At 37.5% G+C, this 26,417-nt stretch overlaps 1 protein-coding gene across 12 annotated transcripts in view; it reads left to right on the top strand.

The window, feature by feature from the left end:
• PDE4D (phosphodiesterase 4D) overlaps nucleotides 1-26,417 on the top strand; it is a 1,605,399-nt gene that overhangs the window by 1,196,993 nt on the left and 381,989 nt on the right. The window contains exon 1 of one of the 12 annotated variants that reach the window (XM_003587514.6): nucleotides 6,196-24,684. The exons of 10 other annotated variants lie outside the window; for them this stretch is intronic. In XM_003587514.6, the coding sequence (XP_003587562.6) occupies nucleotides 24,395-24,684 (290 nt within the window). In that variant the 5' untranslated portion in view covers nucleotides 6,196-24,394. Of the gene's footprint in view, nucleotides 1-6,195; nucleotides 24,685-26,417 lie in introns of those variants that run through there. One more of the 12 variants, XM_059878813.1, reaches the window with a different exon arrangement.

Here is a 26,417-nt window from a genome sequence, read left to right on the forward strand (position 1 = left end):
GACCCAGAGCAGCCAAGGATATAAATTAATAAATAAAAATTTTAAACTAAACAAAAGGAAGAGCATGGGAATAGGAAGGAAGATTACCATGTCCCATTGAACTCCCCCTTCTCAACCACAGCTCCTACCACAGAATACTCGATGTTAATATTCTGGAGAAATGTATCGGAGAGGTCGAGGACTCAGAGAGCAGACGTGATGCCCCGCGGGGTTGTGATCTGGCGCTAAAACAAGTGATGAGAGGAATACGGATGTTGTGGTCAGATTCTCTGAGAAACATGCTCTGAGATTTTTGTGTAGCGGCTTTATGAGGATGTTCCCTCAGGATTGACACTGCTAGAGGAAGAGGAAGAAAAGAATAAAGGCTCAGTGGAGGCCTCAGCTAACCCAGTGGTAATTAGGAGCAACCACTTGGAAAATAATACCAAAGAAAATTTTACATGTGAAGAAAAGAAAGATAATTATTAACTCCAGGAAAAACAAAAGTTATACCATGAGAGGAATATAATCTTGCTTACTACATAAGTAGTAAGTAAGATTTATATAGTAAATATACACACAGTGATTATAAATTTAACAGAAAATTGTGATTTAACTAGATGAAAGAAGTGAAGGAAGATCAAAGAGATTTAAATATTTCTTTAATAGATTAATATGTAATAAATCAATAAACTAATATATCAATAAATTAATAGATCATAACTAAAAATTTCAAAATCATGAAAGAACAACATAAACATATTATTTAGAATTATGGAATTAAGTACCAGCAGAAACACAATGATTTGGGAAAGGGCATTCAGAATGGATACAGATAATACATCTTTAATAAGCCTTTGAGTGTAATTGGCTAATAATATATGCATAATTTCTCTATTCATCAGGATGGGTTGAGTCAAGCTGCCTTAACAAGCAGCGTCTGAATCTTGTAACAACAAGGGTTTGCTTTTTTTCCCCAGTGCATAGGAGGTAGCTACCTCACCAGGACAGAGGCTTTGACACAGAGGGCAGCCTGGAGGTTCTCACACCATCAGTTCATGCTTGTTCACTCATGACTCTGGCCAGAGCTAGTCATATGGCCCTAATCAACCACAGAGGATTACATGCTTCTACTTGTGTCTGGTAGGAGGAAATGTTAGCCAACAGATTTACTGACCACTACAATTTCTATCTTCAAAGTTAATTAAAAGTAAAATGATTTACTTCTAGCTAAAAAATGAATTATATGTTCCATATTCATAAATGTGATATACAAATATTCATGTGTATAATATACAAATAAAACCTTTAAAGTGTGTGAATAAAATATAAAAACTTGTAATTATATGTGTATAATTTATATTTTTGTATTTGGCTCTTTTATGAATGTTTTATTCATTCCTTAAACCAGTGTTTTTTGAATATCTTCTATTTACCAGGCATTATTGTAGGTTCTATTGTAGGCCTTTCCTTGTGGCTCAGCTGGTAGAGAATCTGCCTGCAATGCTGGAAACCTGGGTTCGATCCCTGGGTTGGGCAGATCCCCTGGAAAGGGAATGGCTACCTACTCCAGTATTCTGGCCTGGAGAATTCCATGGACTGAACAGTCCATGGGGTTGCAAAGAGGTGGACACGACTGAGCAACTTTCACTTCACTTCACTCATTGTAGGTTTTAGGGAAATGATACAGACAGAAGCCCCTGCTTTGTGTAGCTTATATAGGGTCAGGAAGATTTGATAAATGTTGAATGTAAGTTGTGTTATGTTATGTGTTGGAAGGTTACAATTGCTGGGGAAAGAAAGTGCAAAGTAAAGGAAGTTAAAAGTAAGAACAAGAGTATGGTTCAGAGGGCAGGTTAGCCCTCATTGAGAAAGAGGCCCTTTGAAATAAGACTTGAAGAGGACAAGGATAGGCAGTTTGGATTCCTGGACAGAGGCAGCAGTGAGTGCAAGTGCCCTGAGGCAGGAGCACCCTGCCTATTTCCAGAAGTGGTGAGAAGACTCATAAGACTGCAAGGGACAGTAACAGTCAGAGAATGCATTAATGGGACATAGAAGCTATGCTAAAGACTGCTATCCCTTCAGTTAATGGTTTGAACTCTGAGTCAGATGCTTAAACATACAATGGAAAATAAATTTCTCAGCATTTAAAAGAAGACTAATATTTCATATAAACCAAACTTTTTCACAGTTCCAAGAAGATGGGAACATGCAGAATTTGTTTATCTTTTCTGTTCATTTTAATTTACCTAAAGCTCTTTCATACTTTATATACTACACCAAACACCTATCCTTCTGCAAGTAGAGGCATAAAAAGATTGCATGAAGTCAAGGAGGGAATTAATATTTACTGAGCTTCTACAACATAACCTCATTTAATGCTCAGAATAGTCTAACTTGGTAACTATAATGTCCTCACTTTACAGAAGAGAATACTGAGTCTCACAGGGGCATGTGACTTGAGTTCTCAAGCTGTAGAAGTGGGATTTAATGACAGGTCGGTCTGATTCTGAAACATTTTCCCCATTGTTTATATTTGACTCCCAGAATATGTTTTGTAATTTACAAATTTCTTGGGTCCAGGGAATTATTTAAGCTTTTGATCTAAAACTCATCTACTAGGTTCAGAGATGCATGGAAAAGGACTCTCTTCATGAAGAGAGTTGGCCTTAGAGGACGTCAGTGTGTGCCCTGTTAGCATCTACAAGAACTAGAAAGCTTTATTTACAGAGATTAATTCACATGGTGATAATTAAGGATTAACTATGTTTATGATGACAAATTTGTCTAATTTGCTAAAGAAAAAAGAACTATAATTCATTCTGATTTGAGATTTACTGATCTTTTTTTTTTCTTTTGCAGGTAAGTTTGGAAATTATTTTGATTATGGAATAGAGGTATGGTGTCACTTTTTTCCTGAGTTTTATTTTAATTGCTTTTAACATTGAGCATAAAAGATGATGTTTTACTGTGCATTCTGTGGTGGTGGTGGTGGTGGTTATCAATATTTGAAAGGTAGCATTGTGGCTTTAATTTATCTGATTAAGAGTTTTAAGTATGTGATTCCATAAAGTCTATTCAGGATTTGTTTTGGGGTTTGTGTTTAAATTATTTCTATGTCAGATACAAGGACAGAGAGTATATTGGGAGTGTGAGGCATAGAAGAGTAGATAATATGAAATCACTGAGAAACTATAAGCCTGAGAAGGGCAGCAATCTTCAGGTCTAGGCATATAATCTACGGTGACCATGAATGCCTGTCAGAAAAATAAGATGCTTTTTCGTGAGCAGCGGCAATCAGCCAGAGACTGTTTTCATTTACTTTTCTAAGTACTTAGTGTGTTTTCTTCTGTTGCACAAAATTTATGGCCAGGGTATTGTTGATGTATATCTTTGAAAAAGAAGTGTCTATGACCATTTTGAACCAGAAGACAAATTTTAAATTAGAAAACAATGAAATATATCCACTCCCTGAAAACCATGTGAAAAAAACTCTAATGAACTATAATTAACCATTTCTGATATGAAGGAAGTTTCAGTAAATCTCGTGACACAGACGAGAATATAAAATATCAGAGGGGCTTTGTACTAGGCATTTGTACTAGGGGAGGAAGGTAGCCTGTTAAGTTGCCCAGACAGGACTGTGGCCTTATTATTGTACATTATGGTTTTGTTCATGTATGAAAAAGTGATTATATGAGCTTTTAATCAAGCATAAAACTGAAGTAAAAGCCATGTTAATTGTAAATAATATGTTTGCTTTATTCTAGATATACTGTACCTGTTTGTAAAAGCAATTGTAAGCCTTAATGTTAAATGTCTAAAAATAAAGAGAGATGGGTAAATAAACCTACTAGTCTAAGTTCTACCTAATCAAAGAAATGATGTAGCTTAGGAGGCAAGAGAGTTCTTGAGCCCCTGGACCTGATGGGTAAAGAACTTGGATCTTGTTCTGGTCTCATTGATACAATTATATCAGTATCAAAGTCCACAAGAAGGAGTCAACATTATCACTTAGAGTAGACGTGCAGACATTTTCACTGAGGAAATATAAATTTGGTACTTGAACCACAAAGCAATTGACAAGGCTTCTTTGGAGAAGGCAATGGCACCCCACTCCAGTACTCTTGCCTGGAAAATCCCATGGATGGAGGAGCCTGGTGGGCTGCAGTCCATGGGGTCCCTAGGAGTTGGACATGACTGAGAGACTTCACTTTCACTTTAATGCATTGGAGAAGGAAATGGCAACCCACTCCAGTATTCTTGCCTGGAGAATCCCAGGGACAGAGGAGCCTGGTGGGCTGCCGTCGATGGGGTCACATAGAGTCGGACACGACTGAAGCGACTTAGCAGCAGCAGTAGCAGCAGCTACTCTATTTTAACTAGTATTTCTGTGTTCGATGGAAAGAAATTGAATTAAAAGACATTGTAAAAAGTCATGACATCATTAGAAAAATACATGTTTTCTTTTTTTCTCTCTCTGCCACTTTGTGTCAGAGAGATTCTTTAATCCAGGGATAAATCAGTAAAATCTTTCTGTAAAGAGCTGGGTAGTAAATATTTTATACTTGGCAGGACATAATGTCTCTGTGATACAACTCTGCTACTGTAAGCAAAGATAGCTGTCCATAGACCAAAATGTAGTGAATGAACATAGTCTGTTTCAATAAAGCTTTATTTACAAAAACAAGTCGTGGGTAGGCTTTGCCCTGTGATAGGTTTTGAAATGAAATGAAATGAAAAGTTTTAAGTAATCTAAAAATTTTGGAATAGTGTATATATTGTCCACCTTCTGCTGTAGATAAACCCCTGGTATAAATAGGAATGAAATGGCGTTCAGCTCTAGTTTAGAAATAAGTTATAAATTTCTGAAAAGTTTGGATGGATTTAAACACTAGAGGGCACAAAAGGATATTTTTTTAAGTCAAGGACCTTTTGTAAACAGAACTCTACAATTATGAAAAACTGCCTCGAGTCAAGTGCTGTGACCTCAATGTGCATAATTTGTCAGAAATGTTGGCCTGCAGTTCCAGTGACCTCACCAGCCACAAGAACTTGAAGCGGTTGACCAACTCTGTGTTACTGTAATAATAGCCATATGTCCTTTTTTTTTTTTTTTTTTTGCCAGCTTGCTTTTGGACTTTTCATAAAATGTGGCCAAAATTGAGGATTTATATAGCAGAATATTTTCCATTTTATAAAAGAAGAATCATGTTTTGATTGCCCCAGGTTCTGACTAATTTTCATGTGGTGAGAGTCCTCTTTGTAATAAATAAGTTATATTCAATTATATTGTGTTTTACAAATCCTTAGAAAAAGTCACGATAAAATAATGCATATGATTTTTGAACTCAGTTGAGGGTTTTATTTCATAAAGATTATGAAATATCATCAGGAGGCTCAACCTTCAAGAATACTACTATTCTTTAACCTAGTAATTCTACTTGTAGGTATTTGGCCTAGGAAAGTAATCTGAAATGTTAAAAAGATTTATTTTTAAAGATATTTACCATGAAATTATAATATTGAAAACCTTTATATAATCTAACTCTGCCACATAAAATAATGTTTAAATAAATTTTGATATTAGAAAATATAATCTGATCAACCATTAAAAATAGTTTCAAGTACCTTTAAGGATATGGGAAGTTGCTTATAATATAACATTAAAAGCAAAGCAGAATCCAAAATCATGTACACTAAAATCTGAATTGAATATTAAAATTAGTGCATATGTATATATTATGTATGTACATACATATAAAGATGAGGAAAAATGAGCTACATGACTTAACAATCATTACCTCTGGCTATGGTTGATCTTTCTTTTCTTCTTTTATTTTTCTGCATTTTCCAACTTTTCTTCATTTTTTCAGCTTTTCTATTCATCATTTATATAGTCATAAAAAATAAATGTTGTTCAAACAAAAAACTATTTCAGCATTCTCACAGCTTTTTTGGGAGAATGATTTTTAGGTCAATGCTGGTAAAAGTCAGCAGGTTATAAGAAAAGCCTATTATTTTATGCATCAGAAAATCCATTTAAATGAATTATTGATTGTTAGGCAGACACATCAGTAAAGTCACTTTTTTAGGCCTGTAAGGACAGATTTCTGTGTTGTGGTTGAGTTGCCAGTGCACTTAGCTGGCAGTAAGGGGAAAGAAGACCAGCAAAGGAAGAAGAGCCTTCTAGAAAGGCCTGGGGTGCTAAGTTTTAGCAAAGAGCTCCCCTGTTAGCTCTGTAGACTGTGGTAAATCAGAACATTTACAAGAGGCACACACACACACACACACACACCCCCTCACACACCCTCCTCTGATCCTTCCTCCCTTCACAATCTGCCTGGTGCCCTGGCCTTTCCCTGCTAATGAATTTCACAGTGCCTATGGAGAGGGGCTAAAGATAGAAATGGGAGAATGAAACATGTTAAATTGGACTTTGCCCTGAGCACACAGTTCCTCAGAACTGGCTTTGCATAGACTATCAAAGGAAATTCCATAAATAATATTGGCAAAAACAGCACAATCTTGTGTCACAAAGCACAAATTTGACACTATTGTCAGGTGAGCTTCTCCTCAAGACATTTTTAGTAGCATGAATGTTTTTACTGAAAATATATATTTTATCTTTTTTATTTTATAAAAGGATATCTTAGTTGTACCATCGTGCCTATAGTCAATAATTCTGTAAAAAAGAGGGTATCTGAAAGTGTAAACATAATATGAGCACAGGCGCAAAAGTTGCGCTCTATGGAGTAATTGTTTTCTTCATTCACTGTGGATTCTGTGAGTTTTCTTGGAGCTTTTAATCCCTAGTACCTAGGAGATTGAGGGCCATGTTCACATGTTTACCTGGAGAATAATTTGATGGACTGCATTAAAAGATGGAATTGGGACAACCTAATAGCGTCACACAACTCTTAGGACTTAATTTTCTCTATATACAATTTTCTCTTTATTTTTAACTTTTGGACTAAATTGACTTTTAACACAAACTGATAGAATCAATCATATGGAATTTTTCACAAACTTATATCAGACCCTGACATTTACTAGTTTATATTCTCAAATGATACTGGTTTATATATACTTATATATGCATAAACATATACATATGTGTATATACACTGATACATACTCACACACACACACATATATATACATATATATGTGTGTGTATATATATATATAATCAGTATGCATTTGTGTGTACTCAGTCATGTCTGACTCTTTGCAGCCCCATGACTGTAGCTCGCCAGCCTCCTCTGTCCATGGAATACTGTCCAGGCAAGAATAGTGGAATGGGTTGCCATTTCCTCCTCCAGGGGATCTTCCCAACCCAGGGCTCCTGTGTCTCCTGTACTGACAGGCAGATTCTTTACCACTGAGCCACCTGAGAATATATATATATTCAGTTCAGCCACTGATATATATATATATATATCAGTATATAAAAATATATATCACACATATCAAGGTCAAATAAAGTTGTGAACATTTAAGCACCAGCTGTTGTCCATGGGTAGGTGAGGAAATGGATGACTTGGTTTACATAAACTAATTACCAAAGGAAATAGAGAAGCCTTTAATCCTGTCTTGAACAAAGCAGAATTAAATATTCATTACAAGAAGGAATAGCAAAATTTAAAACAAAATAATGAAATTTCCCAGGGGTCTGGTTTCTAAGAGGTCTGAGGGGTTCATTGAACATACGTTTATTTAGTTCCTGCTGCGCTGGGCAATCCCGGGATTACATGGCCCCAGGAAGTTCATAGCCAAGTAGAACACAGAGCACATAGCACTCTTGTTCTTGACAGCACAGTTTCAGAAAAAGGAAGATTTCAATATGCATTAGCTCCTAGAGAAGAAGCAAATTAAAATGAAGAATAATTCCAGTCATTACAGATGCCTTTGGCATAGTTATTGTCATTTACTCATGTTTAGCTCACCAGCTAACCCGCAGCAAATTTCTGTCCAACCTTACCTTTTGTCACTACCTTATTTATGAGTTCTCAGGTAACATGAAGGAGAATGCGTCTGAGTCTTTCACACCTTCAGCAGGTTCACTTTCCGTTCTAGAGAAACCATAGGCACACTTTTTCGCAGCTGAAGCATATTAGTTAACATTCGCCGTATGGACACACAGGTTCCTAATTGATCATGAAAAGCACACAGTAATACAGTTGTCTAAAAACTATCTTCAAAAGATGAATGAGTTCTGGAGACCTGCTGTACGATATAGTGCCTATAGTTAACAATGCTATATTGTGCACTTAAAACTTTGCACAAATCCAGAAACCAAAGAGGCACAGGGGAACTTTTGGAGGTGATGGATATATTTATCACCTTATTTATGTGGACGGTTTCATGGCTGTATATATGTGTACAAACTCATCAAATTTATACTTTATATATGTACAACTTTTGTATGTCAACTAACTTGAATGAAGCTGGGTTTAAAAAATAAACTATATTCATTATATGTGCCAACATCTCCAACATTGAGATGAATGCGGATTTGACGTGGAAAAGTTCATGACATTCATCTCCTGGCTCCAGTCTTCCCTGCTCAAATCCTTGTGGAATAGAGCCAACATCAATTGCTCTAAAATTCTGCTTTCATTATTTCACTCCCTTGCTCAGAAACTCTTGATGATTCTTTGCTTTTAAATGGAACAAAGGTACTGCTCCTAACAAAACAGTCAAAGTTTTGCGCAATCCAGTCTAAATCTTTTCTTCCTACCTTTTCCTAATGACCCCTCTTCATAATAATCTCCCTTCCAAATTCTGGTGATTTACCATGCATGGGGTACAGCTTATCATCTTGTGCATTGGATATATTAGGCTTCTGAAGAGTAGTGACTGCTTGTATAAATTTGTCAAAGGACAATGCCAGTGACAGATACTTATTGGTTAATAACCATCAATATTTATCTCGAATGGCTGTCAGATCAGTGAGTTCATCCACTTAGCAAATATATATTGAACCCCTACCACTAACAGACCCTATTAGTTACTGGCATCAGCAGGAAACAAAGCTGAGTTTCTATTCTAACGAAATTTCATTTTTGTGTTTGGCGAAGGATAGACATTGTGAAATACATATACAAGATATACAGTATGTCATGACGATAAGTTCTGTGAAGAAAAACAACACCAAGTAAAGAAACAAGAACGACAGCAGTGATATTTTAGATTGAACAGTCAGAATGGGTCGCCATCTCTATTATAAACTGACATTGGGATCTTAACAAAATGAAAGGACCATGCTGATGTCTGAAGCAAGAGTGTTTTTGGAAGAAGAAATAACAAAGGTCCCGAGGTCGGAGCGGGCATGTTGTGTTCAAGAAGCACAGTGGTTCCTGGGTGAAACCACGTGGGTGGAACCCAGTAAGCCAGGAAGAGGAGAAGGAAAAGAGATTAGGGCGATCGGAAAGGACTTTTGTAAGCCATGATGAAGAGTTTGGATTTTATCCCAAATGAAGTGGGAAACAGAAGAGGGTTTTGAGCAGAGAAATGACGTACATTTGCAAAGAATCACTCTGAGTATTCTGAGAATAGGCTTGGAATGAGGACGGAAGCAGGAAAGAATGGTCAAGAAGCCACTTCAGTAGTCTGGGCAAGAGACAATGGTGACCTGGACCAGAGTGGTGGCCGTCGAAGTGGTGCCAAGTGACCAGATGATTCTGGCTCCAGTTTGAAAACAGAGCTGACAGTGTGTGATGATGAATGTTCACATGGGGAAAGGAAAAAAGAAATGAGTTGAAGATGATTCAAGGGTTTGGGCCTGAGAAAACTAAAAAAAAAAAAAACTTGTATTTTCATTTGCCGAGTTGAGGAAAGACAAGGAAAACACTGATTTAGTGGCAAGGTGCTGGAATGGGAACCTAAAATTCAGTGTGGGCACTGGGAGGCATATTTGTGGGCAGAGGCTTCACGCCCTGCCCCCTCCCCCCAGGACCCACCCCAGAGTCCGCCTGCACCCGTGACACACAGCCTGTGCGCTCCGTCGACTTCGCATCTGGGCAGCTGGGAACTTTCTCTGTTCAAAGGAGCTTGCTAGACTGTGTGTGGGCTGCCCAGAGGGCTTGTGACTAAGCACTCCCAGGTCTGTCCTCAGACATTTAAAGAACAGAGTATGCTTACACACCACACATTCCGCTTGCTTCGGTGGGACGAGCCCGAGGCGTGTGTGTACGGTCACTCAAAGCAGTCCCCAAGAAGCTGGATTTCCATGTGCTCACCGTGATCACCTGCTCACTGATGCGTACGTCACTGATTCTTGTCCCTCCCTGCCCCACTTTCCCAACCTCTAATTTCATACAATTACCTCCCTGCCACCTCTCCAAATAAAGTATCTGTGCCAAGATTTTGCTGCATCTCTCAGTTCAGTTGAGTTCAGTCATTCAGTCGTGTCTGACCCTCCATGACCCCGTGGACTGCAGCACGCCAGCCTGGGAGCAATTCAACCTAAGACTATTATACATCCAAATGTCAGTGTCCAACAAGGGGGAAAACATGCTATTTTGAAAACAGGGAAAATGTCAGGGGTGGAGCTGCAGCTGGGAGGTGTCGGTCTTTGACAAGCCCGTGTGAAGTCACAGGTCTACATATGGGCTGGTTCGTACATATATTTGTTCCTTCCTTCTCTACCTCATGTTCTTTTTTCCATGTGAACATGGTGCTCAGCAGTGAACAGTCTGAGATTTTAACAGAGGCTGCAGCAAAATTTCTAGAGAGTAGTAGCCCAAGGGGAGAAGGCAATGGCAACCCACTCCAGTACTCTTGCCTGGAGAATCCCATGGATGGAGGAGCCTGGTAGGCTGCAGTCCATGGGGTTGCAGAGTCGGACACGACTGACACGACTTAGCAGCAGCAGCAGCCCAAGGAGTAATGACAATTTGACTGGAAAGAAGAGGGTCTTGGGAGCTTGTCTTGAATCTACATTTGCATAAGAAGGATGTTGTTCTTCCTTTCTACTTTTTCCTTTCTACGTTATTTGGGGTGGTTTGGTAGTTCCTCTGGTAAAGAATCTGCCTGCAATGCTAGAGACCTGGGTTTGATCCCTGGCTGAGGAAGATCCCCTGGAGAAGAGAACGGCTACCCACTCCAGTATTCTTGGGCTTCCCTGGTGGCTCAGCTGGTAAAGAATCCACCTGCAATGTGGGAGACCTGGGTTCAATTCCTGGGTTGGGAAGATCCCCTGAAGAAGGGAATAGCTACCCACTCCAGTATTCTGGTCTGGAGAATTCCATGGACTGTATAGTCCATGGGGTGGCAAGGAGTCGGACACGGCTGAGTGACTTTCACTTTCACTTTAGAGAAACTAGAGATTATGGAAGGTCATGCCAAGCCACTCTTTGGTATTGTTACTTTTTTGTTTTTTAACATTGTATTTTGTATTGCAGTATAGTTGATTAACAATGTTGTGATAGTTTCATGTGAACAGCAAGGGACTCAGTCATATATATACATGTATCCATACTCCCACAAACCCCTCTCTGATCCAGGCTGCCACGCAACACTGTGCAGGCTTCATGTGCTATACGGTAGGTCCTTGTTGGTTATCCATTTAAATATAACAGTGTGTTTGTGACATTACTTTTTTATATACATTCTTTTTAAAAAATATATTCCTTTTCCTTATGGTTTAATCACAGGATATTGAATATAGTTCCCTGTGGTATACATTAGGACCTTGCTGTTTATCCATTCTAAACATAATAGTTTGCAACCCCAACCCCATGTCCATCCCTCTCCCTCCTCCTCTCCCCCTTGGCAACCGTAAGTCTGTTCACTATGTCTGTGAATCTGGTTCTGTTTTGTGGATAGGTTTATTTGTGTCATATTTTAGATTCCACATATGAGTGATATGGTATTTGTCTTTCTCTTTCTCACCTACTCGCACTTAATGTAATAGCCTCTAGTTAAATCCATGTTGCTGCAAATGACATTATTCTGTTCTTTTTTTATACCTTTTTAACACTAGTGTATGTTCAGCCATACTATGCACTTGCCTGGCTCAAAAACATGTTTTGTATGAGTTTGAGGAAGAAAGTGAGTAGAGATAATGGAGATCCTCATTAATTAGGTAGGAGAGCCAATCACAGGCAAAACAGAGACTATACGTACTTCCAATCAGTTATTCAACTGAGTGTGAAAACAAATCATTTTTTCTCATTTTGAATGAGACTGTAGATCAGATAAAACACAGCTCTTCTTGCCATACATTGTATCACCTTCCAGAGTAATTTCAGTTTTTTTGCAGGAAGCATCCAGAATTTAACATTTCCTGCTGTGCAGTTATCCAAATCATTGTAATAATGTAAACCAGTGGAATCATTTACATCAATAAGGTTTTTATTCTAAGAGCTAATCCAAGCATAGAAAAAAATGTCCTTAATTCCCACATGCCTGAAAGGATAGCATTTTTTATCAGTCATTATCATGTAAAGTTTCAGGGGACTAGTATATTTCTAAATGGTCCTCAGAACCATACTAACATTTTGTAATTAAGTGCTTCTCTATTTTTAAAATGAATGGACAATATTTGATTTTAAACATAGCCTCAGTTTTCAATATTCAGTTGCCTTTTGTCAGATGGAAGAACAGTATTCGTTAGAGCAAGAGAGCAAGTGTGTGAAGTAATGGGGATGAACACGCATGCTGATTTTTCTACCTTGGGGAGGTTATTTTTGAAACATTAAATGTCAAGAAACACAACCATGTGGAATATTTATGTACACATTTAATTGTAGAGAAGTAGGGTACCAAGTCTGGGATACCACATATGCACTCTCTGTATGGAAAGACAGGAAGTCAGTTCCCAGATGATGAAGGCTAAGCAAATGCCCTGTAGGTCTAACTGAAGCTCTTGGCTCTTTGGATGAAGGCACAGTCCTGGTGGGCTTCCCTTGTGGCTCAGTGGTAAAGAATCCACCTGGCAATGCAGGAGACACAGGTTCGATCCCTGGGTCAAAAAAATCCCCTGGAGAAGTATTCTTGCCTGGGAAATCCCATGGACAGAGGAGTCTGGCAGGCTACAGTCCATGGGATTGTGAGAGAGTCAGACATGACTTAGAGACTAAACAATGCAATGCAAAAGAGTCCTGACAACCTCTCTTCACAAGGGGGAGCTATGCATACATCTAGCTCTTTTCATAGAATATCTTGTACCCTGGCGTGAGCTGGGTCCCTAAACCTACGAAGAGCTTGGTCTCTCTCTCTTTTTGCTTGTTTTCTGGCCAGGGCCCTTTTACCTCCAGGAGGCAGACTGCTCTGTCTTCTCTAGTTAAATATCTGCAGACCACATCATGCTGCTTCTAATTTGATTTTAAATCATATTATCTTAGACATTAAATGGTGTGTGTGCTTTCTGGCTTCCCTATACTTCTCTCTCTGACCCTTTAACATCTCAGCAATGTGTAACCTATGAGACATGTTTAACATGAATTCAAAAGTTTTTATTCATGACCTTTGGTTGAAATTTAATCAAGTTAAAAGTCTTAACACTCCTGGTGGGAAAAAAAGAAACTTGAGTATTCAAGGATTTTAGTAGCACATATTTAGTTTTATCTAATTATAAAAAATAATCCCTATGCACTGTAGACAGTTTGAACGTTGCAGAAAAGAATGTTCAAAAAAGCCTATCATCCTACTAACCAGAGACAACCTTGTCAATATTTTGGTGTATATTTTTATTAATTATATTAATTGACAAATGCTTTTCATGAGAAACTAGAGTCTGTCTAGTATTAGTAGCTTATAATGTACCTTTTTTCATGTTATATAATTATTATTTCTTTTCTGTGATGGGAATAGTTAAGATCTTGTCTCTTAGAAAGTTTGATGTTTATCGTATAATATTGTTTATAATCATTGTACTGTGCATCAGAACACCAGGATTTCTTTAGCTACTAGTTGCAAACTTGTACCCTTAAGTAACATCTTCTTTGTTCCCCACCCCTCAGCCCCTATAACCCCCATTTTACTCTCTGTTTTCGAGAGTTCAGCTCCTTTGGATTCCACATGTGCGTGATATCATACAGTATTTGCCTTTCTCTGTCGGACTTATTTCACTTAACAGAATGTGCTCAGAGCAAACCTATGTTGTCACAAATGGCAGGATCACCATCTTTCTCATGACTGAATAATATTCCATTGTGTGTGTACGTATTGTGTGTGTGTGTGTGTGTGTATACAAGCACAAACTTTATAATTCTCTTTTAACAAAATGTTGACACTAAGATCTTGAAAATGCCACTCTATGCATTTGTGGGGGTTTTTTTTGCTGTATTTGCCATTTTCATTCAACCCTGTGATAAGTTAGTACTAGAGTTGCAAATACATATCCTTAAATGTACCTAAAGAGTCATTTCTCTGAATCTGAGAGGCTCCACAGTCCTTGGAACACCTGAGAGCCAAGGCTTCTCAGATGACGCTACAGCACTTACTTCTTGATTGGATTCTTTTCAAGTATCCAACTCCAAAGATGAACAGAGAATGTTTGGTAATTATTCGTATGAGTCTTTGGTTTCATGGAGACTAAGGTTTCCTTTGTCACTTTTATGATGTCATTTGACCTTGACCTGCATCTCAAATTCCTGAGAAGGTAGCAAGCTTTTTCTGCAGACATATCAGAAATAGTAGGTGAAAATAGATTCATTGATATTAGAATTGTTTTTCCTTTTTTTTTTTTACAAAACAGAGCCTCTTTTTTGCCCATAACAATCTAGGCCTAAGATTGATGCATTGATATAATATTCATTTAAAAATATAAGGAAACAAAAAATCCAGAGAAAAACCAAAGTTCCCATGTATTGAACAGCTCCTCTGATTCATAGATATTATAGGATATTTTGTACAATATCAGTAACTGTGTAATATTCCCAATCATCTGGCAGAATTCAGTTTACTAGGAATTAGCCTGTATGAAACAATTCAGAAAACATATTACCTAGGACTGAAGGTGTATGCAACCTCATGATTGACGGTTTTTATCACTTAAATGGGTATTTATTTTGATAATTCATAATCCTGTAGCAAGTCTTCAACCTTTACTTTGAAATCATTTGTTTATTTTTGTAGTAAGGTTCAGGAATTCAAATTTCTTATGATACAGTCATTGAATAGGAAAAACACATTGTCTTTCTCCCACAGAGTTCATCCTTTAAAACAGATTCAATATGAAAGCACAGAGACCTCAGCGTTGAGTTCAACATCAGGTACAAAGCCATACGTAATTTGTCAGATGCATCTCATTATAACAGTGCTGTTCTCATTGCTCTAGTCCAGTATGATAATCACCTTTAAATAAACAGGTCTTAAATGTTACTGTCAGAACCTAAGTGGTGTCTTCACAGATGTTTACTATAAAATTCTTTCAACTTTTCTGAATTTTTGAAATTTTTCATAGTATGATTTTGGAAAAAAAAATATATTTTTTGATATGGCAAAAAACATATTCTGCAATTTTTCTGAAACAAGGTTTATATGTCTCCTCAAGTTTGTGTTTTAGAAATCTGTAATCAGCTTATTCTGGAATATTCCAGAGCTGATTGCCCTGTTTATGGCATTCTATTTTCTGTAAAAGAGAAATGCCAAGGAACAGTCAGTTTTAATGTTGTGAGCAATATTGATATATTTGATTGAGAAAACACTAACCGCAAGAGGTTACAGAGATGTTTTTATGAGGTGAGATGTTTTCCCAGTCTCAAGCCTGTATAAAGAGGGACCATTTTTCCTTTATATCCTTAGCCGCTTACCACTGAGTTACACCCACGCGCTACACTAAGTATGAAATAAGAAATTATTTATAAATGTCTCTCTCCTGCACCCTTCCCAGTTTGAGATAATATTAAGACTAGACTGTCAGAGGAGCAATATTTCCCCTGGACTGGGTGCTTTGAAAGGTATTTCACCAAAATTACATTATTAGATTTGTTTTTAGTGTTGATCATCTGAAAACTCACTTTCTCCTTAATTATATACATTTTTCATAAATAAGAGCTCATGTCATTATTCATCTCTATAAATATTTTATACCTGTTCTCTTCCTACTACCCTGATACTTTTTCAAAACGTAAGCCCCGTCCAGTTTCTTCTAAGCCTTGAGGATCAGTCTTCTGTTTGTTCATGCTCTGTTTGGGCATAATTGTGTTCACCATCCATCACCAGTGTGCATCTGGCCTGGCACCTGGCACACAGTAGATGCTTAATATATACTTATGAGGGGATGGAAGGGCAGAAAGAGAAAGGGGAAGAAGGGAGGGAAGGAAGAACCTGCTATATTTGCCATGTGAATGGCCTGATTGTGCACATGTCTGTTATGAATGTCTTAGGTGGTTTTTGAGGGATAGCTAGAAAGTGGTGCCTTAAATTGTATGCGTCCGGTTATAAAACAAATAACAAAAATATACTGTTTTCTTTCACTGTTACTCAAACACCCAGGTTTCAGTTTTAGCTCCTAATGAACTGCTAGCATTGGTTGGATGGACTGAAAAGTGTTTTCATTTCTTTTCTGTTTAAACTATACAGAAAGAAAATCCAGAACAATACACAGTGCTACAAACACTGACATTATATTAATAGTGTCACTTCTCAAGTCTTGACTAAACCCCACCAGGCCTCCAGTATTCTTGCCTGGCAAATCTCATGGAAATAAGAGCCTGGTGGGCTACAGTCCATGGGATTGCAAGAGTTAGACACAATTTAGTAACTAAAAACCACCACCATTGTCATAGTAAAATAAAGAATTAAAAAAAAAAGAACCCCAGCCTTGTGATGACATTTGCTTCACAGAATCAGTCAATACTTAGAGAGTGTCAGGCTGAAGAAGGGGTTCTGGGAATGATATATCAGCGTAAGTGCCCAGAAATGGGAAAGTTTATGAATATTGGCTCCAATAAATGGACATCCAGATTTAGAGAGATATTGAATAGTGTCATGGAAAAAAGTCCCAGTGCCAAAGTTGAAATCATGAGGTTGTTATTATTTAGGGATCCATGGTATTTGGGGTCTTTTTTCTTTCTCCCAAGGGAGCAGTTTTGTTCCTCAGCCTGGTAATTCCATCACTGCTTTTCTTGTCTGTTAACATAGTTCTAAAAAACTGAAAGAGGCCATTTCTGCCCTTATTTGGTGCATGGTCAACAAGGGGAGCAGCGTGAGTTGGAATCAGTACTGTGAATGCTTTTCCAATTAAACAACCTGTCTTCAGGACCCCATAAGTTTTCAAGAAATAAATAGTCATGTTTCTATATTTAGGTGAAGGCCAGGATTTTGAACAATTGAGAAAAATTCCATCAGCTAACTTTGGTAGAATCCTTTGATACTTTTTTTTTTTTTTTAGTGTTTTTAAATAGAAGCAATAGAAGATTTTTAATTTGCAAATAAAATATTAAAATTTTGCTATAGGATTAATCTTTAAAACATGCCAGATATTCTGTCCTTGCACACAGGAAAAAACATTTCAAATAGGGGAGGAGAAAAGGACATCAAAACTGAAGATTGATATCTTCTGTAACTGGTTAAATGATACGCCAACTTACCCTGCCCATATAGTGACCATTTTAGAGGACAGTTCTTAAAACTGTAAGTGTTTCTAACAGTAAGAAAAATAGTTTTCTTGTTCTCGAAAACATTTACTGACATTAGTAGCAATTCCTAAAATTTGGGGTGGCATTTTCCAAAAGCTTTTTTGTAGATTATTCTATTCATTCATCTTAAAAAGTTTTTTCAGTGATTCTCATTTGGATAAGACACTGAATTCACAAGATCAGGCAACAGTGCTCAAGGTCATATGGCAAGTTCGTAGCATAACTGTGGCTCTAATTCCCCCTACTAGGGCTGCCCTGAATACTTGCCCAGTGGTGTTTCATCAAAAAAAAAAAAAAAAATTCTGGGAACAGGCTTGTATTCATTTGGTCATAACAGTAACAGTGTTTTTCTGATTTTGTTGTTTTATTTTTTTTAATTCATTTTTATTGAAGTATAATTGATTTACAATGTTGTGTTAGTTTCTGCTGTGTGGCAAAGTGAATCAGTTATATGGACTTCCCTCCTTCTTATATTCTTTTCTCATATAGATTATTACAGAGGACTGAGTAGAATTCCCTGTGCTGTACTGTAGGTCCTTCATTAGCCCATTTTATATATAGTAGTGAATATACTTCAATCTCTCTCTCTCAATTTATCTCTCCCTCCCTTTCCCCCTTGGTAATCATAAGTTTGTTTTCTACATCTGTGACTCTATTTCTGTTTTGTAAATGAGTTCATTTGTATCCATTTTTTTAGGTTGAATATTCGTTTTATTTTATTTTGATTGATTGCTACAAGTGTGGCTTTGTCAGAAGGTACATCTAAGGGAAGAGAAAATAGATAAATCCCACCTAAATTACCCATGGCAAAATTTTTTTTGCTCCTGTTTAGGAACATAAAAGAATATAATATAGGTGATGCATCTTATTTTCAAGAAGTCCTGAGATGATTGATTTACTTATTAAACAGAGTTATTGTGACTTGTTTAGTTTTCTATACACTAGGGATGCAGTAGGAGAGCAGAGTTTATGTCCTCATGATGTTTGGGTCAGTCAGGGAAGCCAGTCATTGAAAAAGTAACTACAGATGTACTGATAGTGACAAAGAGGAAGTGCAGGAAGTGCTATGGAGACATCCCTTAGTCTGGGAAAGCAGGGAAGTCTTCCTGGAGGAAGTGACTTTCAAGATTGAAGTTCTGTATCCACCCTTGCACTCACCTGTCAATAACTAAGCAGGGCTTTTTTTTTTTTTTTTTTCAGTCTGCAATCAGGAGTACAATACTGAAAAGAAAAATTTTCTGACTCAGAATTGTCATATACAGAAATTTAGACAAACACTTACTGACCCCAGAAGATTTTGCACACATTTAAAAACATAATGCTTAGTTCTTTATTTCAAGTGATTAGCCTTTGTTAATTTCAAATTTTTGAAGCATTTGACTTTAGAAGTATTTCCTGTTAATTACTTAAAAAAAAATACGAAAACCCTCCTAAGACTTTGTTAGTTACTTACTAGGCACTTAAGAAACATAAAACGTCTTTCCCTTCCCTCTTATTTCTTCCTCCCTATTTTTTCCTCTCACCCCCCATTTACCCAAGTGTTTAGAAAGAACTCAGAGCCTCATTATATAGAAAGGGCTTGACCTAATTGTCTTCCAAATTGATAAAAACATTCCTAAAATATGTAGATAGAAAACTTGAGTGTTTAACAAAGTATTTTGATTCAAAATTTAGTCTTATCTTTATTTTATATTTAATCGTGCATCTTGCCATTTATTTTATTCTCTTAATAATTTTAGCTATTTTCAAATGGCAAGTTCTAGAGAGAATCTGGAGAAAAAGGAAACTCTCCTATACTGTTTGTGGGATTGTACGTTGGTGCCCCCACTATGGGAAACAATTTGGAGGGTCCTCAAAAAACTAAAGATAGAATCACCATATGCTCCAGTAATCCCACTCGTGGGCATATATCCAGACAAAGCTATAATTGAAAAAGATACATGCACCCCTATATTCACAGCAGCACTATCCACAATAGCTAAGACCTGGAGACAGCCGGAATGTCCATTGACAGATGAATGGACAAAGAAGATGTGATACATATATACGATGGACTACTACTCAGCCACAAGGAAGAATGAAATAATGCAGTTTGCAGCAACATGGATGGAACCTAGAGATTATCATACTGAGTGGAGTAAGTCAGACAGACAAAGCATCATGTGATATCACTCATACGTGGGATCTAAAATATGACACAAATGAGCCTATCTGTAAAACAGAAACAATCTCACAAGCTTAGAGAACAGGCTGGTGACCGCCAAGGGGGAGGAAGAATGGGGGGAGCATGAAATGAGAGTTTGAGCTTAGCTGAAGAAAACTATTACATAGAGAGTGGATAAACAAGGTCCTAGTGCCTAGCACAGGAAACTGTATTCAGTATCCTGTGATAAATCATAATGGAAAGAAGTATTTAAAAAGGATGTATGCATATGTATAACTGAAACTAGCAAGACACTGTAAATCAACTATACATATTTTTAAAGCTTTAAAAACTTCTTTAACAAAATTAATAATAATTTTAGCTATTTAATTACATTTTATTTCCACTTGTGCCCTGGAGCATGTATGAATAAAGGGTACATCTGAAGCTGCTTAAAATGTAGCATATGCTTTCTTAATGCTCTTAAGACTATGGGTTACCCTCAATTCTGTTAGCACTCCACTGTATTACAGCTCATAAAAAAACTTTCAGAACAGTTTCCTTTCTTTCAGAACATGGAATGATTGACCTCTGAATCAAGTAATGCATATAAGATTTAGAATGACTATTTGAAAGCAATTCAAAGAAAATGTTAGTATAATTTTTCAGCATTTCCATTTGGAATAATAAGTGATAGTTGATCACGATAGTGTATTAATGTAATAAGCCTTATTTAAACCAAAATTACTTATACTGAATGAATAGGTTTTCAGAAGTGTGTTAAATCCAGTTGTTAAATTTCCTTTCTGCATACTCTTTTGCAACAGATCACCCTGAAAATAGAATTGTTATAATGAAACTATTATCAGAGATAAATGATAACATGAAAATGAAGCTGTTTGCTTCCACATTAAACTCTGCTGCCTTTGAGTTTGCAACCAGCAACTATTTCAAAATACAGCATTATCTTGAACCCATATCTCCGTCTGCTCTGGTTTCCTGAGGCAGAGTATTTCAACATCATACAACCCCACTAATGTAACTCTTGGTGTCTCTGAAGTTTAGCTTAAACCTTCCCCTTCCGCCTCTCCAATAGTGACTTGGTGTGTAAGTAAGTGCTATGTGATTATATTTAAATTCTCCTACTTTTAAATTTAGGATTTTCAAAATTGATTCATAGTAACTATCTCCTATGGGCTTCCCTGGTGACTCAGCCATGAAGAATCTGCCTGCCAATGCAGGAGATGCAAGTTCAATCCCTGGGTCAGGAAGATCCCCTAGAGAAGGAAATGGCAACCCATTCCAGTATTCTTACCTGGGAAATCCCATGGACAAAAGAGTTTAACAGGCTGTAGTCCATGGGGTCACACAAGAGTGGGACACGACTTAGCGACAAAGAAACAACAACAAGCTATCTCCTATAAAGGAAATTCTGAATTTGTATCAAACATCAAGCCTTAAATTTGCCATTTTAACATCTGGAATCAAACCAAAATTGCAGAAATGTTCAAGGGGCAAAGGTTCCTTATTTAGAGGTCCGCAAAACATAAAAGCTACATTACTGGCAGGAGATGGGCATTTTCTTGCGATTTTAGGGAGGTTAAGAATGAAGTGAATAACACCTGGGTGAAAGCAAAGTTTAGATTAAAGAATCTGGTTTTCCCTGGGATGTAAGTTTAATTTCCAACTTGCAAAAGAAGAGTTTGTCTTAGAGATGAAACATTTCTCCTTGACATTCAATCATGCTTTTCCTGAAACTTCTGGAAAATAAATGCTTACTAATAGGACAGAAATTAAAATATTCAAAAGATTTCTATTTCATTTCTTTCTCTACCGTTTAGTACACGAGAAGGGAAATTTATAAACAGCCGTGAGTGAGTGAAGTTGCTGAGTTGTGTCTGACTCTTTGCGACTCCATGGACTGTAGCCTACCAGGCTCCTCTGTCCATGGGATTCTCCAGGCAAGAATACTGGAGTGGGTTGCCATTTCCTTTTCCAGGGAAAACAGCTGCTTGAAAGATAAATGACAGCAAAGATTCATCCTAGTAAATATTTTATTTAACCTTTATATTGTTTCCGATTGCCTAAATTCTCATGTTTGTGAAGTTCTGTGAAATACTAGCTAGTCCTAGAAAATGATATTAATGGTTATACTTAAAGCATTAAAATCAAAGTTAAAACTTAAGTTTGCTCATTATTAATCTCAGAAGTAAACAGTGTATTTCTGTCACTTTGCTGAGACCTGGTCACCTAACAGAGATTATGCCTAGCTATACAGGAGAAATTAGATGGAGGTGTTTGAGTAATTATTTAAGGAGAAAAATAGCATTAACACTGGCAGATACTCCTTGTAACTTCATCTAATTTCGCATTAGGAAAAAAAGGATCCAAGTTTCCATTTTCCCGGTCTTCATTTCACATTCATAGTTCTGTTGTTTTGATCATGTTTAACTTTTCCAGATGTCTGCTTTCAAGAAGCGGAGGGCGGGAGGAAATCTTTGGGTGATAATGAAAAAGACAACTTTGCATCTCTTCAATATACATTTCTTGCAGAAAAACGTAAACATTCTGTAATACCTCCATCGTGCATTATTATTATCCCCATGTATTTTATCAGCTAGATATCAATTAACAGAGCATTCTTTTCAAAAGTAAATTAGAGTGGACAAAAACAAGTTTTAGTCAAAATACCTGCCTGTTGCTGACTTTAGCCTGAATGGGAAGATAGGGTCCATCTTTCCATGACAAATGCATTTGGAATAACAATGAAAATGATATTTTTCTGCCCCCAATGTTGTGTTTATGGACTGTAGCCTTCATTGTTAAAAACCAGTAACACTTTTTGATCTACAAAATTTGAAATGCCACTGAATAAAATGAGATCTTTGTATTGCATGGAAAGTACAAAAGTAAATCTTTGCCAGGACCTTCCCTCCTGTTCTCTTGTTTGTTCTTTGTCTACCCTCTTCTCTCCCTTCATGCCATTCCACCCCTCACCAGTTTTCAGCGACATCCACCCTCCTCACCCAGACGCCCAATTTTTTTTTCCCACTGTCTGGCTTCAGTCTCGGATGAAGCCATTCCACTACAGACCAAGTTGTTCAGCTCTGTGTCAACTCTGCCAGAAATGTTTGCATTTCCCAAGAGCTTTCCTGACATGGAAATTTAATAGAATAATGGAGTGACGTGCTAATAGTGGAATTTAACACACCAAGAAATGCAGACCGGTGTAAGTATGGGCTCCTTCTCAATCCTTTCAAAGACTACCACCAAGATGACCACTCATATTGCTCTTGTGACATGAGGATCCAAATACAAAGGCAGAAAAAGATGTAGTTTGTGAAGCATTAAAATCCTGCTAGTTGATTTCAGAGAGAATATGTTTGTTTTTGAACTCTTGGCTCCTCCGAGGTCGCTGCTGTTCAGTCAGCTATCACTCACCCACTCTTTTAACCCATCCGTCAGATAACAAAGAGGTGAAACCATAAAAGCACGTTCTATTACTCATCCCCAAGGCTGATTTGAAACCTGTGTTCTCAGGAACCCCTGATGTGCTGGATGCCATCATGAAAAAAAAGTGTCATGTTGACTGACTTGAGCTTTTACCAAAACTGTGAGAATACTTTGGACCCCTTGGGTATATGAGATAGATTGGGCTCTCAGGGGGGTCTCAAAATTTGGCCAAAGTGGTGGTGATCACCAAACACAACTGTTGGTCAGTTTTGCCCAGTCCAGAGGGGGTTAAATCACTGCTGGGCATTCCAAACCTCTCTAATCTTATCCTGGAGAAGTGGAGTTCTGCCTTGGTTTACAGTTGAGGTCACCAGCAGGGCAATGTTTAGACAGGGACTGATGGAATCACACAGCATTGTTAACATTAAATAGCACTGGTGGTAAGGAGCCATGATGGTACTGGGTCCCTGGGACTCCTGGAGCACACTGTCTTCAAATAGATGCCTCACCGAGATGTGCTGGACTCGTAAAATGTGTGAAGGGCTCTGTGTGGCTTTTCATCATTTGTTTAACTTGAAAGAAGATTGTTTTAAGGGACTTATCATAGAGTTAAGAAATATTTCTAGGGAACAGAAAACGAAGAAGAAAATTGATCTTTGTTACCGTCAAAGTCATGCGTTACACTTCACTCTCCAAGGTGACGCAGTATCTCCTTGAGGGAAAAGCTGCCAGAAGTGTTGAAAGTGATCTGCCTGTTTTCTTCTCAAGCTGACTTGCAGGGAGGCCCTGGTATTTAGAGACTGTTAAATCCTTGTGGAGGGTTTACTAATAACTGTTCATCCCTGTTTCTAAGAGAAGTTGAAATAAGAAACATGACATCTGGCAGCTAGTTGTGTGAAAATTAGTAAATCTGTGTCGAATTTCCCAGTCATGGGCATGTATTTACTTAAAAAAAAAAACAAACAAAGGCCTTTGTTTCCTTTCTTTTTCCCTAAACTTCACACTTGATATAAAGGCTTACCCACTTCAGTCATGCCCGTGTGTGTGTGTGTGTGTGTGTGTGTGTGTGTGTACGCTTGTGTGTGTTGTGCTTTCCAGGAGTGGCATGTGACTGTGCTGTTTAATCAGGGCTATATTTAAAAACAAATTTTGAAGGGAGCGTTTCTCATGTTATTAATGAGATGAAGTCGGAGTGAAGCAAGCTGTGTCGCAAAGGGCAAGTGTCATGAGGCAGGAAGTCCCGGCCATCTCTTCTAGCTGTGCTTCAGCCACCTGCCACCTCGCTGGCAGCCCAGAGCAGGCTCAGAGGAAATGCCTGCCCTTGGCCACAAGTGCCTACTGCTCCTCCAGGGGCCCCCCTGCCCCAGGGCTCTGCACCCACTCTGACTTGCCTCTGTCTCCAGCAACCCCGGCACCTCCTTCACACATGGCTTTTGTGTGGGACCCTCGGGGAGCCTCAGTGCCAGCACTGTCCACAAGAGTCAAGTCAAGATCACGATTCTCAAAGTCTTACAGGTATTGTTCTTTCCTTTTTGTGGCTGGGATCAATTTTTTTCATCAGCCTCTGTCGCCCTAGGCCCCCTGCAAAGAAGTCTCGTGCCCTGTATTGATCTGTTTAACTTCTGTTTCCTAGATTGCCTTCAATTGGCAGGATAAATGGGCAGTATACAGAATAGGAACTGTGAAGATGAGAACCTTAACAGAGCCGAGGCTATTTGGGAACCCCCAGAAGCAGAAGGAAATTGACTAACTCTAAAAGCTGATTTTGAGAGTTAAATGGTAAACTTAGAAAAGCATCCCTGTGGCTGGCATCTGGAAAACAAGTGTGTTAGCCCACTTAATGGACATAACGTAGCCAGATTCTGTCGTACTAACTTTCGGTTAACCCTTGAAATAGCAGGGAAGGGTTCTTGTTTAGTTCAAGAAGCAAACAAACAACAACAAAACATTTCTGTGTATGTATAAGTGTTTGAGGTCCTATTCACATGGAAAAGTAGAAATTATCTCTATGGTCTAGATAGTAGTTTGGAGTTTTAATTTTGCCAAGGGGAATTAGATACCACAAAATAGAAGGGAATATGTTCTTAATCTGTTATGTCCAAAGATTTCTGTAGAAATATATGAAAAATCTTGAGCTCAAGACTTAAGTAAATTGTCAGTGACATGTTTACTTTACATCCAAGTTAGGCTTATTTTAACCAAATAATTTGGAAAGAAAAAGAAGACATTGAGAAAAATCTTTGATTTCCTTTTTGCTTCAGTATTCTAGATGTTTACAAAGAAAAGATTGACCCTTCACACATTTTGTGGTTCTGATTGGTTAGTCTGTAGCATTGCAAGCTATTTCACCAGTAGCAAATAGAGGTGAAATCTTAAGCAAAATTTCAAGAATTTCTTTAGACAAAATGTAACATACCTGGAAACCACCAGGCCTGTTTAGAATTATGCATTAAATTTGGATTCAATTGTGTTCGGATTTACTTGCATAAACACATTCAAAGTTTAGATTAAAATAATCCACAAGAATTGTTTATTTGTTTTAGACAGTATTAAAGATGGTGTCCTTGGAATTTTTTAGGGAACTAAGAAATCAAAAAGACTCAAATTATAATCTTCCCTAGTAACAAAGAATAAGCAAACTTTGACAAGGGATAAATAAAAGATGGAAGTTAAAGGTTTAAGTAGTACTTCCTTACTTCTAGATGTACTGCCGTTAGTACTTCTACTTCAAAACAGAATAAACATCATTTATTTTTATTATGTTAATTTGTTACAGTTAAGAATGATTCAAAGTTAGAAATTATATGCCTACTATATGCTTTATATTCTACTGAATTCACTTCTCATGCTTATTATTTGCATCTCATGCTTCTTATCTGCTAAGTTGTATGCTTATTTAAGATTTGTAAGCATTACTGTGCATATTTCCAATAGATAGTGGCTTCTAGAAACTCCTTATCGTTGAAATCTGATAACAAATTTCCAAATATCATGCATATCTAACTGCTGGGTAGGGTAAAAGAAATAGCATGTTTGTCTAAAGGATTTCAGAAATCTTGAGAAATGTAGAGTTTAAACTCTCCTGTGTGATCTGCAGATATATTATGAAACTTGACTTCTTGGTCTGCCAAAGATATTTTCATTTTTCTTGTCAGTTTTATCCTTTCCAAAATAGAACAAGCACTGGTATGTCTAAGGATGAGTTTTCTGTATATTTAAATGCCCTGAGTTTGTAGTTCTAACCTTCT

This window comes from Bos taurus, chromosome 20, assembly GCF_002263795.3.
Source record: "Bos taurus isolate L1 Dominette 01449 registration number 42190680 breed Hereford chromosome 20, ARS-UCD2.0, whole genome shotgun sequence".
NCBI classification, from domain to species: Eukaryota; Metazoa; Chordata; class Mammalia; order Artiodactyla; family Bovidae; genus Bos; species Bos taurus.